Genomic DNA, 12,723 nt, shown 5'->3' on the forward strand with positions numbered 1-12,723 from the left:
TGTAAAAGCATCTCAGGAGGGTAGTGCATCAGGGTATTCAAAACTCACAATGTGTCAATATCGATAAATGTGTCTTCTTCCTGAGTCTGCCTCATGTATTTTGATTAGAGTTTCCAACCTGTGGGTGGGAAAAGAGGGAGGAAGGAGTTTGTAATGTCATTCCTGTATGAGAGTTTTGTGGAAATGTAGTCCAGGAGAGAGCAGAGACATTTTGTGCTTACTTTGGGGCTTTTACTCCATGTCACGATGCCTGGAGGGGCTGTGACAGCCTGGTGCCTCAGCATCCAGGTGGGAAGATGGGAAGACTGCTGCAGGAGATGTTGCCTGGTGTCCACAAAAGTAAGAGGAGGCCTCTACATTTACAGTATGTCACTGGAGGGTGAAGGTGAATAGAGGTAACCAGCTTACCTGTCCTTTGATAAGATTCTGTAAGTTCTTGGGCTTGGTTCATGAAAAAAAAAATGCACTGAGGCAAATAGGTTTTATTTCTTTGGGGAAACAGAGGATGTGTGATGGTCCTTTCTGTCTGCCTCGCTAGTTTCTCCCACCTTCTTTCTTCCAACCTTGACTTTCAAAGCCACTGGGCAATTTTAGAGATAAACAGTCTGAATGATACTTTTCTCACAATTTCTGTGAAACAGGCAGCTATATAGAGGAGAGCATTCTTGTTAATGCCCCTGATGAGGAAAAGCTATAACTTGAAAACAACACAGTTACAAGAAGAATCTGCTGAGGAAGGCAGCCAATCTACCATACGTCACTAGTCTCATGAGCAGGTCAAAATCCTTCCTTAAAATTACAAGTATCTTTCAAGGATGAGTTATCTGGAATTGCCTTGCGTTTGCTGTAGGGTAACCATATTGATGTCAGCAGTTTCCATGAAGGAGCTTTTACACAGTGGTTTGTTTTTCTACAGCCCTACTGTGCACTTCTGCCCTTCAGGAAACTCGAGTTATTAGAGGAGGCTTATCCCCATTTGCCAGGGCAGTGGCCCTTTTTTTTTTCTACATACCTGAAGTGTTGGAAGGTTTAAAAATTAAAAAAAAAAAAAGTAGCTTCAGAATTTGAGGTTACTTTGCTGCTGCTCACATTTGATGTTCCATGTAAGATGGGACCAGTCAGGCTTTTAGCAATAGGTCAATAGCACTGTGTGCTCTGCATCCATCCCAGGCACAGTAGTCTACAGTTATTGCCATACATGAGGGAAATTATGAACCATCTGTTCTAATTTAGAGTAAGGTGTATCCAGGAAGGAATCAAGAAGTGAAGTATTTTAAGGAGCAGGTAAAGCTATCCATTCTGACCTGGAGGCATAGCCAAGAAAACTGCAGTCAAAGGTCACAGCTGAACTGTCGATAGTCTAAATGGTGATGACCATCAGCAGTGCCATCCTCCACTGTGGTGAATTGTCAGCAGTGATCTGACTACAGCAATCAGTATCTTTATTGTTTTCAGTAAAATTATTTTAATTCTTTCCACCTGAGGTGCAGTAAGACATTCCAAAACTGCAGTTTAAAGCCTTAACACAACCATTAAAGTGAAGAAGCACATTCTAAAGCATTGGTCATGCAGTTTTTATGGGAGTAATTTCCTTCTCCTTTTAGTGGGACCACATTGCTTTGCTGCTGAGAAGTCTGCAATTACATTGTACTTTGGAGCTGCTCCAGCAGTTCCACATAGTGTGGATATTCAGGAGAAGTCACAGCAGACTTTAGGCAATACTCAGCCAGAGCTAAGCTCCTGTGGGCTTGTCTTGGTTTTGCAGGGGAACTTCTAAATTCACATGTGAGTTCGGCTCTTGCACTCAGCTAATCAAAAAGGACATAGGGGATTTTAAAAAGTAGTTTCGAGGAAATACATTGTGAATCTGTTAAATTCTGTCTACCATGTTTTCTTTCTATTATGTCTATATATATTCGAGCATCGCAAGCCCAGCAGTAGCTGTTTTCTCCATGAGCTTGTGTTCCTCAGTCAGATGCTCTAAAGCAGGACTTCATTCTAACTGTTGACAATTTGCTGCCGTTTTCTGCTTTTACAGCTTCAGCTTTTGCCACAACCTCTTGAACTTGCAGAAAAATGAATAAAGAATTTCTCCCCCCATATACAGTTACTATTATGGGTTGGCATTGTGGATATAGCTGGTGCTGTACCTTTGTGGACTGTGGTTTTGCTGATAGGACATAGCCTGGGAAGTACTTGTCAGGCTTGGGATTTTATATCCAAGGTCTGTTCCCACGAAATGAAAATTCCTTTTTCTTTTCATTCTATGATCATCCTGTTTTTGCTTATGTGGTGCTGAAACTAAATAAATATGATAATGTCTTAGTTATACGCGCTGACCATCTGTGCATGGCTTGAGTACTGTCGTGAATCTTAATACATATGCAAGTGTTCGTGGTGCCACACATCTAGGTGTCCCATTGAACATAAGTCTGCTGTAGATGTTGTCATGTGATTTAGCTTTTCATATATTTACTTTATAAACTATAAATCTTCAACTTAAATGTTGCAAATGGAGACCTGCTAATCCTTCCTTGTGCTGTTTAAGCTTTATTTCAGTGATTCTTGCAGCTGAAATACTGTTTTGTCTTCTGCAGAGACTGTACAGTTGGTGCAGTTTTGCAGTGGAATGAAAATATTGTATGGGTGATATCGTTTGCAACTTAGAAGTAATGCTTTTGAAATTGCAGAGGAGCCAGCTGGAGGAGGGAAGGGAATGTAGAAAAGCAGTTGTTGACACCCCAAAATCTTTTGTCTGGAGAAATACATTGAGCATTACTTTAAAACTATATGCTCCAAGGCAAAGTTACTCCTGGACAGGATTAAAATATCAAGATTTATTCCCATGCAAAAGGTTGCATTATGTGGAGATAGTTTTCTGTGCTTCAGAGGAATAATCTACTTGTAAACAATCCTGTCTGTCTTGGCACAATATATTAACATAATTGTTTCGTTTTCTAATTTTGCCCTTTACCACCCTGAAAAAAAGAGAGTTGAATTCTGTGGGCTGTACACAGGCTTTATTTGTGCTAATACCATTTTTGAATAACTATACTAAAATCAATTCAGTTACATTTAAGTTGATATAGGACACGAGTCTAATAACGTTGTTGGGTTTTGTCAAACAAAGAGAATTTAGCCCGTACTTTACAGATTGAGATAAGCAGCTTTCACTTCTCTCTCTGACTTCCCTTAAATAGTTTTAAATAGTCAAAGCATGTTGAGAAGTAGTAAAATAATTCAAAAATATATTAATAAAATTAATATAGTTGTGATTCATATGCAGTTGTCTAATGTGAACAAAATAATTTAATTCACTGTCTTTGAATGTACTTTTTAGCATGAGTTATTTAATCTATGCTGCATATTGGAGATAGAAATAATAGTATTGCATGCAGATATCTGATTTAAATCACAAAAGCTTTCATTGGAACAAATAGCATAATTTTAATTAAAAGACCCTTTGAAATATTACAAGAACATTTGATACTTGTTATATTAGCCCTTCTGAAATATATTATGGCAATGGGTAGATGATACTCTGGTGAGGTTAAATTTGAATTTTCATTATAAGCCTTTCTAATTAGTATTAAATAACTTGTCCTTTTCAAATGGTGGCACACTGAAAGTTCAAGAAGGACTTAAATTTTTTAGGATAAGGTATTTAAAAACTGCTGAATTGTTCTTGTAGTGGATTTTGAGAGCACTTCTTTTTGACCGGACTCCAAAAGTACATAGCTGCACCATTCAAAATATGCATTACCCAGAAAAGAGACAGAAGACTGTTAATAATGGTTGTGTGTGTATATACAACTATAATATATATTTGTATTAACTTATATAAATATGCACAGTTGTATCTTAATATATAAATTCCTTATAATTACATGTACCATATTGAAGTATATGTATTATATAGTCCATGTATGAATATATATCCTGTCTTTATAGTGATGTACTGAAAAAAAATCAGGTTTAAAACTCAGGGATGGAGCTTTTGTTATTTGCCACTGTAGTCCATTGCAATAAATCTTAAAAACCACCTCCTCATGTGGGTTCACTGAATGATTGCTCACTGTCTTCTTTCTTCCCTTGATGTGTTCCTCTTCTCTTGCAGGGCACCAGTGGGTTAAATTTTCATTCTTCTCTTTGTTGTCTCTCACAAGAGTTTTAAAACCTATTGGTTTGGGATACCCTGCAACTGGTAAAGATCCCAGGGAAGGTTTGCTCAAAAACCTCACTTGACACTCCCAACTATTGAGGATGAATAATGAATGGCATTAGAGTAAGACTGCAGATGTTTGTTCTAGGAGGGAGACAGTGATTCTATAAAGAAAGGGGTGTTTGTTTTTTTTTCTAAAGGAATTTGCTATAGGCTGTGGAAGCACTGCACTTCTAACTGTTCCTTATTTAAATTTTGACAAGAGTTTAATAGCTAATGAGCATGCATTGATTTTTATGTCATTTTTAGATTACTGCAAGGGTAATTAAAAGTATAAATAACTTAGCCTCCGTGTATATTAAGTGTACAGACGCATCATCAACCATAATTTAGAATTGGTTTTAGATTAAATCATTTTTACAAATAGTTATTTAATTTAGCAGGTTTGTCCTTTGGTTCAATAAAGTCATCTATCGTTTATATTGGAGGTATAGCATGTGGAAAGGGCAGCTTTATCCACATTCAGTGAACTCTGAGAGCCATGGCTGAGCCTCTGTCATCTTTTGTATTGGATTCTTCAGCATGGCCTTGATTCAGCAAAACACTGAAGCCAGGGCTAACACAGTCATCTCCTTCACGGGCTTCACAGTGTTTGTAGCCCGAAATGCAGAGCGCAGTTAGTTAGATTGTAAGTGATCAAGTCGAGTTAATCCAGTGCCTCGGTAGCAACACTGAGTGGTGCTCTGAGTAAGAGGCTTTTTCTTTCCCAGTTTTGATGTCCATAGACAACCCATTAACATGTATTTATAGAAGTAGCCTGGGAAATCAGAGGTGGTCAGGAGCATGCTCTGGAAATCACCTGTTCCTCTTCAAAAGCAGACTTATTTTGTCTCTTGCGGAGACAGTTGCATTTTGATGTCAATCTCATACACGATGGAGGGTGATTACTACTGATAAATGGCCTCGACGCTGATGGAAGAAGCCTCTTTTGAAAGAAATGCAACTTAGTGAGAAGTCTGGTCCAGTTTTTCAGAATCTTGTGAGAATTCTTGTAATTTTTTTCCTGGCTTTGAAATACAAAGTTTTCTCTTCCTTCACTGATACGCCATGAATATTATGTTTTCCATGAAGACAAAGGACATTAGGGATGGGTTCCATGACCTGATGGATGACTGTGTTTGTTTACTAGTACTTATATCAAGGAATTATTAAATAGATTTATTTCATTATTTGAGTGTCTTAAACCTTGCTTTTAAGGACACAGTTTTCTAATGTTACTCTGACCTATGTAGGCATTTTAGCAATTGATCGGTATCAATTCCTTAATGACCAGTGGAGAAATACTGTTCTCTGATGAACAGTGAATCAAATGTGCTTATCTGAAAACATTGTGATCAATTACTTCTGCTGCAGAATTAATTGTTTTATCTGTAGTCTTGTCTGAGTAGTTGTTTTCCAGTTTCGCTCATCTCTGCTTTCAGAATTAGTTGGTTGAATTCCAGATAGCATTTGCTGATTTTATTTTTTTTTAAGAAATCCAAATTTCCCTGAATTTTCCGTTATTATCAGCTAAACAGTTTTGAAAATACCACTTCATTATTAAAAACATCTTTTAAGTAGTACTATAGGAATTTTACTTTCCTAGCTGGTTGACTGGTTATGAGAATGTTACAATCATATCATGTTCTAAACGTCTCCAAACAACCTGTTCCTTAAAGAAATCATTGAAAAGGGCAAGGGGGGAGAGTCTCAGCCTTTCATCTTTATTTCTTACTTGTTTTGAATGCTCCATTCTGACAGTTTGGCACATAGTACATATTAGTAGTTATTTCATATCAGTAGCCAAGTATCTTCCCCCTTGAGTAGAATTTTACTCCGTTCACTTTCTGTACTACTTTAGTTCGGTTCTGAAATGTATGCCAAAAATATATTAAACAGTTTGGTTAACATTCATCATAGGTGGTTCTACCTTTCTGAAAATGAAACTTATATGAAGGTTTTAATTGTATCTTTTATCCTTATGTCTGTTTATTGTATTTTCATGTATGAGGCGAATGTATATCTTGTGGATGGAACAGAGAGGGAGAGTTTGATGTGTCATTTCAATCTGAAGAGACTGCAGTTGCTTAAAACTGGGAAGAGCTTTGACTCATGCTCTTACTGGGGATGAGTTTTGTTATCATCAACCCTTCTTCCTGCCCCAGAACTTTAAATGTGTTTTTTTCTGTTGTCCTGAACCCACAAAATTGAGTGCACATGAGTAAAAGCACTAGGTCTCTCAGTTTGGCTGACTCATTAGGGAGTATGGTAGGCTGTGAAGACCATTTTTACTTTGTTTATATTATTGCTAGATAATAATGTCATATTATTGAGTTTATGCTAATATTGTCTCAGGTAAACATCACTTGATTATCTATTATATGTGTTCACAGTATGTTTTGGATTGGAAGGGACCTCAAAAGATCATCTAGTCCAGTCCCCCTGCTGGAACAGGAACACCTCGGTGAGGTCGCACAGGAACATGTCCAGGCGGGTTTTGAATGTCTCCAGAGTAGGAGACTCCACAACCTCCCTGGGCAGCCTGTTCCAGTGCTCTGGCACCCTCACTGAGAAGAAGTTTTGTCTCAAATTTAAGTGGAACCCCTTGTGTTCCAGCTTGATCCCATTGCCCCTTGTCCTATCATTGTTTGCCACCAAGAAGAGCCTGGCTCCTTTCTCATGGCACTCACCCTTTATATATTTATAAACATTAATAAGGTCACCCCTCAGTCTCCTCTTCTCCAAACTAAAGAGACCCAGGTCCCTCAGCCTTTCTTCATAAGGGAGGTGCTCCACTCCCTTAATCATCTTTGTTGCCCTACGCTGGACCCTCTCCAGCAGTTCCCTGTCCTTCTTGAACTGAGGGGCCCAGGACTGGACACAATATTCCAGATGGGGTCTCACCAGGGCAGAGTAGAGGGGAAGGAGAACCTCTCTCAATCTACTGAGCACCCCCCTTGTAATACACCCAAGGATGCCATTGGCCTTCCTGGCCACAAGGGCACAGTGCTGGCTCATGGTCATCCTGCTGTCCACCAGGACCCCCAGGTCCCTCTCACCTACACTGCCCTCTAATATGTAATTTCCCAACCTGTACTGGAACCTGGGGTTGTTCCTGCCCAGATGCAGGACTCTACACTTTCCCTTGTTAAATTTCATCAGGTTATTTGTTATTCCGTGCCCAACTCTCCAGCCTGTCCAGGTCCCGCTGATGGCAGCACAGCCTTCTGGCATGTCAGGCACTCCTCCCAGTTTAGTGTCATCAGCAAACTTGCTGATAGTACACTCAATTCCCTCGTCCAAATCGTTAATGAATATATTGAATAATATTGGCCCTAGTACTGACCCCTGAGGCACTCCACTAGATACTGGCCTCCAACTGGACTCCGCACCATTGACTACCACTCTCTGACTTCTCTCCTTAAGCCAGTTCGCAACCCACCTCACTACTCTATTGTCTAGACCACACCTCCTCAACTTAACTGTGAGGATGCTGTGGGAGACTGTGTCAAAGGCTTTACTGAAGTCAAGGTAGACCACATCCACTGCTCTGCCATCATCCATCCACCTTGTTACATTCTCATAAAAGGCTATGAGGTTGGTCAAGCATGACTTACCCTTGGTAAAGCCATGCTGACTGCCCCTAATAACCCTCTTATCCTTGATATGCCTTGAGATGGCACCAAGGATAAGCTGTTCCATTACTTTCCCAGGGACAGAGGTGAGGCTGACCGGATTATAATTACCCAGGTCCTCCTTCTTGCCCTTTTTGAAGACTGGAGTGACATTTGCTTTCCTCCAATCCTCAGGCACCTCTCCTGTGTCCCAAGACTTGGCAAAGATGATGGAGAGCAGTCCAGCAATGACTTCAGCCAGCTCCCTCAGCACCCGCGGGTGCATCCCATCTGGACCCATGGATTTATGGATGCCCAGACTATTTAATTGCTCCCTAAGCTTGTTGCTAAGCTCCAACAGCAGCTTTTCTCTGTGAAGTAACCAATACGGATTTCTTGTCACTACTTGGACCGTGATTTTCAGGAAAACATGAAACTTCCCCAAACCTAATATATTGAGATCTTTCTTACACAAAAAGTTTAAAACAGGCTAAGAGGTTTAAAATTTCTGGGGAGGTAGAAATTCAGAAGGATGGAGTGACAGACAGGATGCCTAGAATTATTTGGGTTTTCCTGTTGGTGACATCAGTGGCAGGCAAAACTGGATGATGATTTACGGAGGTGGATTTAATGTCTTGTGAAAAAATTCACTCTGACATGTCCTTTCCTTTTCTTAACTTAGAGCATACTTCTAGTTTGGACCATTTTACTGAGTATGTTTTACTACATCTATTGTTTTCCAGCCTGATTTCTAAAGCTGACTCACATTTCCCTTGCATGTTATGCAAGTCAATATGTAGTGGTGAGATTTTTATCTGTTGTAAAGTCAGTCCAAAGTAGATGCAGTCTTGCACCCTGGAATGACTTAGGGAATCTGTGTAGAATTTATTTGCGTTATTTGATACTGAGAGTCATAGTTATTTTTGTCAGACTGGGAAGTTCAGAATCTCAGGGCTTCTTTGCAATGTAGAAAAGTCAAATGCTTGTGAAAGGAAGAACGTAAAATAGCATTATTTCTCTTGTTTACCTCACCTTCCCACTGATCTGTTTAACCTCCCCCTTATTGCTTTCAGTCTGCATAGCAAGTTGTGCAGTGTGCTCTGGGAATTACACTGGCTTTTGCCTTTATTCGTAAAAGGAGCATGCTTGGCTCAGCCTGCTCTCTCTCAAGGAAGGCTTAGAAACAAGAATTAATTGCTGAATATAAAGGGAGCAGGGGAGGAGAGTCCTGCCTACATCTAAAGTTACCATCTGCACATCTGAGTCCTACTGGTTTATTTCCCCGTATTCTTCTTCAGCCCTCCCAAAAACTCCTTCTGACAGTTTACCCTATCTTAATGTCAGATCCATTATTTATTTATTTAAGATCAGGAGAGCAAAACACAGTTTTTGTTAATGTGGCTGAGGAACGCTCAGCCAGCTCAGACTGTTGGCATTTGGGATTGGTCTGGGAGGAAGCACTGATGGGCCCAGCTGTCCTCCGTGGGTGCTCACGCTCCGGAGAAGCACCATCAGCCAGTCTGCCCCTTTCAGTAAACAGAAAGCAAACAGTTACCTCTCCTGTCCTGCAAGTGAGACAACTCACTTTATACAGAAAGGTTTTGCGAAACCTAGGTAAAAAAACAGGGTTTTTTAGTGTTCTGTTTTGATTTTGGAGATGTTTTTGTTCTTCCTCTACAATGAAGATTGTGGAAAAATACCACAAGAGTAATAGGGGTAAAGAGGAACAAAGAGATATGATTTAATAAAGCAATGACTTCTCACAACCACTTGTGTTAAATGCTGTAAAAGGACAAATCATAAAGACTTATTCCTAACATGAGCGTTCCTGGAGCAGTAAGTGCTAAGGCATGCAAGATTTGTTTGTAATAAGGGAAAACACTGAAATTGTTTCAGGAAATACTAATAACTGAGCCATTAATAAACAGGAATTGTAATATAATTAGGCTAGATGACTTTATGCAAACAGTCTTTCTCCCAAATAAACCAACAGCCACAGAAAAAGCCCTAGTGTGGTGTCAGGACTGTCAGAGTTGGACTTCAAAATGAGGAGGCACCTCCAAAAAATCCTCAAGTCAAAACACAAGAACAGAATCAGGGTACTGAACTAAGCTGTGATGTTTTGAATACTGCTTGGAGTTCTGAAAAGTTTCTTTCCAGAGAAGGTGTTGATCTGTGGAAACACCTTGCCAAGACCCAGAACCTTAGCATATCACCTTCAGTCTCCAGACTCTCGAGCTGTGTTTGAAGGTGCCTGCACAGTGCTTTGTTTAGACTTGCTGATTTCTGAAAAATTGAAAGCCCCAGTTTTGCTAGCTTCACCTGAATTTGCCTGTATCACCAGAAAGGATTGTAAAAAACATCAGTTTTGAAAATGACACCTGACCTCCTGTCTTCCCAGACGTGGAAGAACGTTTTTCTTACTGGAAACAAAATAAAAAGTGGAGGCAATATGTTCTATGTAAAATATATATAAAAACACTATAGGAGGGGAAATTGCCAGTGGCAGATGAGATTTGGGTCAGAAATATTCAAACTTTGAATTAGAAATATAAGCAGGTTGCTCTAATGTATGCTAGGTTTTCCTTCCACATTATGTATCTTTATGTAAGATTGGTGGTACAGATAAAGTACTTCAAATGCACCTTGTATTTCTGGTAAAACACAGTCATCTGTGACTTTTACAGGGAAAATGTGAAGAGAATCTTTTATCACAATGGTGTAACACATTCTAATATTGATTTGAAATTTGAGTTTTAGATATATTTTAAGAGAATTAAGAAGTTGTGGGGTTTTTGTTTGTTTGTTTTTAACTGTATAGCCTTGCTGATACGTGGGAAAATGACATTGGAGTTCATCCTTTAAAGTTTCCATCAGAAACGTGTTTGGAATTACTGCTGATACTGGGTTTGAGTACCAACTCTCTGCCACCTTCGCTTCGATGCATGAACTCTTTTCAGGTAAGGAACAGTAGCTATTTCAGTATCAAGGTGTTACTTCTAGGAAAAAGAAAGCTCACTGGGGCCTATAAACCCTTTCAGAGTAAAGGTTTATCTTCTGTAGTTGCATGACTCTCTATTATATTAAATATAGCAATGGAGAACTTGTAGTGCTTAGTTTCTTTCAATTGTATTAAACGTAGACCAAGGCAGGGAATATCATTGGATTTCTAAACAGTGAATCACTGTTTAAATTAAATTAGATATTTAAAGAAATTTCATCAAGCTTAGGCTGGAGTAGCTAGAATAATGATATCAAATCTTCTTGGCTTCAGAAAAAAAATCCTCAGCTAAAAATAAAGATTTGCAGTATAGGAGTGAAGCATTCACAGTTTCTTCCAGTGTTCTGGACAGTGTTCTGTACGTTGCTGCTGAAGTTGTCAGCAGTCACAGAAATTTTCCTAAGGAAATATTGTTGCAGGCATGTTAAATTGTGATTTGTATTTATCGATTTTTACAAATGAAATACCCAGACATCTCAATTCACGATGATATGCATATCAGCTCGACCTTTTTATGATGCTTCTGTCTTCCCTTGCAAATCTAAAGTAACCGGCTGCTGAGCAGTAAACATACCTGAGTATGTGTTTGTTTTGACAGCTACAGAAGAATCATCATCATAGGGGGACTGAGTGTCCTAAACAGTTTATAGGACGAAATCTGGTAGCTTCTGTTTGTCCATACTCATGGTTTGTAGTTAAGGCACATTTAATTAGCATTCCTGAATTATGTTTACTGAAAAATAATCTTATTGTAGAATTTTGGAGCCAGAAAGATCATGGTCATAAACCAAAATCAAGTAAATTATTTTAATAGAGCTACACTAATATACAACTACTGAAAACATTTCTACATGTTAGGAAATAAGTATGCACTTGCTTTGTCTGCTCCCTTTGCATCTTGCATACTTGGAAACACAAAGAGATCTGTGTACAGTGGACTCTCAGGTACGGTAGCAGCCATTGATCATTTCAACATGGTATTTTAATACCCAAGGTCAGAATTGTTAGTGGGTTGTACATTTAGAGGTCATAGAATTGAAGAATCTCCTGGATGTTGGCAGATTGAGATAATAAAAATTACAAGTTTGCAGGACTGGCCAGTACTAGTTATCCATGCAGTGGAATAGTCCATGTTTCCTATTAGGAAGCGAATGCAGGAGGATGTATTTCTTGTCCAGTAATCTGTGATAAAGTCTTCTCTGCTTTACTCCTGATGGATTAAATAGGAGCCTCTTCTTGAATGCTGAGGCTGTATGACCTGTCTTGTTTCTGTGTGTATTCAGTCCCTGGTTGTGCACTTAGGATTTCCTTTTATTTGTGTACCTGGGTAGAGAAGTGATAACTGATGGTCAGCTTGTGCAGGAGTAACTGTCAACTGGTGCAGATACAAATCAGTAAACTCAGGAAGGGTTTTTACCTCAGTGCACAAAACACCAAACTTTATTTTTTCCTTGTCAGATTCTCCGTGATTGTGTTTATTGCTCCTGGGTCATTTTAGCTTGGTGAGGCTGTCTCTGGAAATGAACTATCTCTCTAGAGGCCCACCATGCGTGGCCTGGAAGCCAGTCAGGTGTCAGCTGTGGGGCAGGAAAGCCCCATGCATCCCATGGAGACCCTCTGATCACAGCCTTTCAAACTCAAATTTTGGTGGAACCACTGAAAGCAAACATCACGGTGCTTTGCTGAGCTGAAGTACTGTGAGGGACGGTGGTTTCCAGCACTGGCTGGCACAAGGTCTTAGTCTGCCTGCCTATGCGCCAAAGTAGGTGAGGTGACAATGACCAGTCATGTTTGTGAACGTGATTTCAGGCTAAAGATCATAGAATCATTTTGCTTGGAAAAAGACCTTTAGTCCAACTGTTAACCTGGCACTGCCAAGCCCACCGCTAAACCCTGCCCCTAAGAAC

The 12,723-nt window shown here is 39.6% G+C and overlaps 1 protein-coding gene across 3 annotated transcripts in view; it reads left to right on the forward strand.

Annotated features, from left to right (window-relative positions):
- Positions 1 to 12,723, forward strand: part of UBE3D (ubiquitin protein ligase E3D) — an 84,599-nt gene that overhangs the window by 38,774 nt on the left and 33,102 nt on the right. For 2 of the 3 annotated variants that reach the window (XR_011738460.1, XM_065834490.2), the window contains exon 9: positions 10,637 to 10,775. The exons of the other annotated variant lie outside the window; for it this stretch is intronic. Coding sequence is in view for 1 of the 2 variants with exons in the window: in XM_065834490.2 (XP_065690562.2) it covers positions 10,637 to 10,775 (139 nt within the window). In the remaining variant the exon portion in view is untranslated. The remainder of the gene's footprint in view (positions 1 to 10,636; positions 10,776 to 12,723) is intronic. 3 annotated transcript variants of the gene reach the window in all.

The sequence above is a fragment of the Patagioenas fasciata genome, chromosome 3 (assembly GCF_037038585.1).
Source record: "Patagioenas fasciata isolate bPatFas1 chromosome 3, bPatFas1.hap1, whole genome shotgun sequence".
NCBI lineage: Eukaryota > Metazoa > Chordata > Aves > Columbiformes > Columbidae > Patagioenas > Patagioenas fasciata.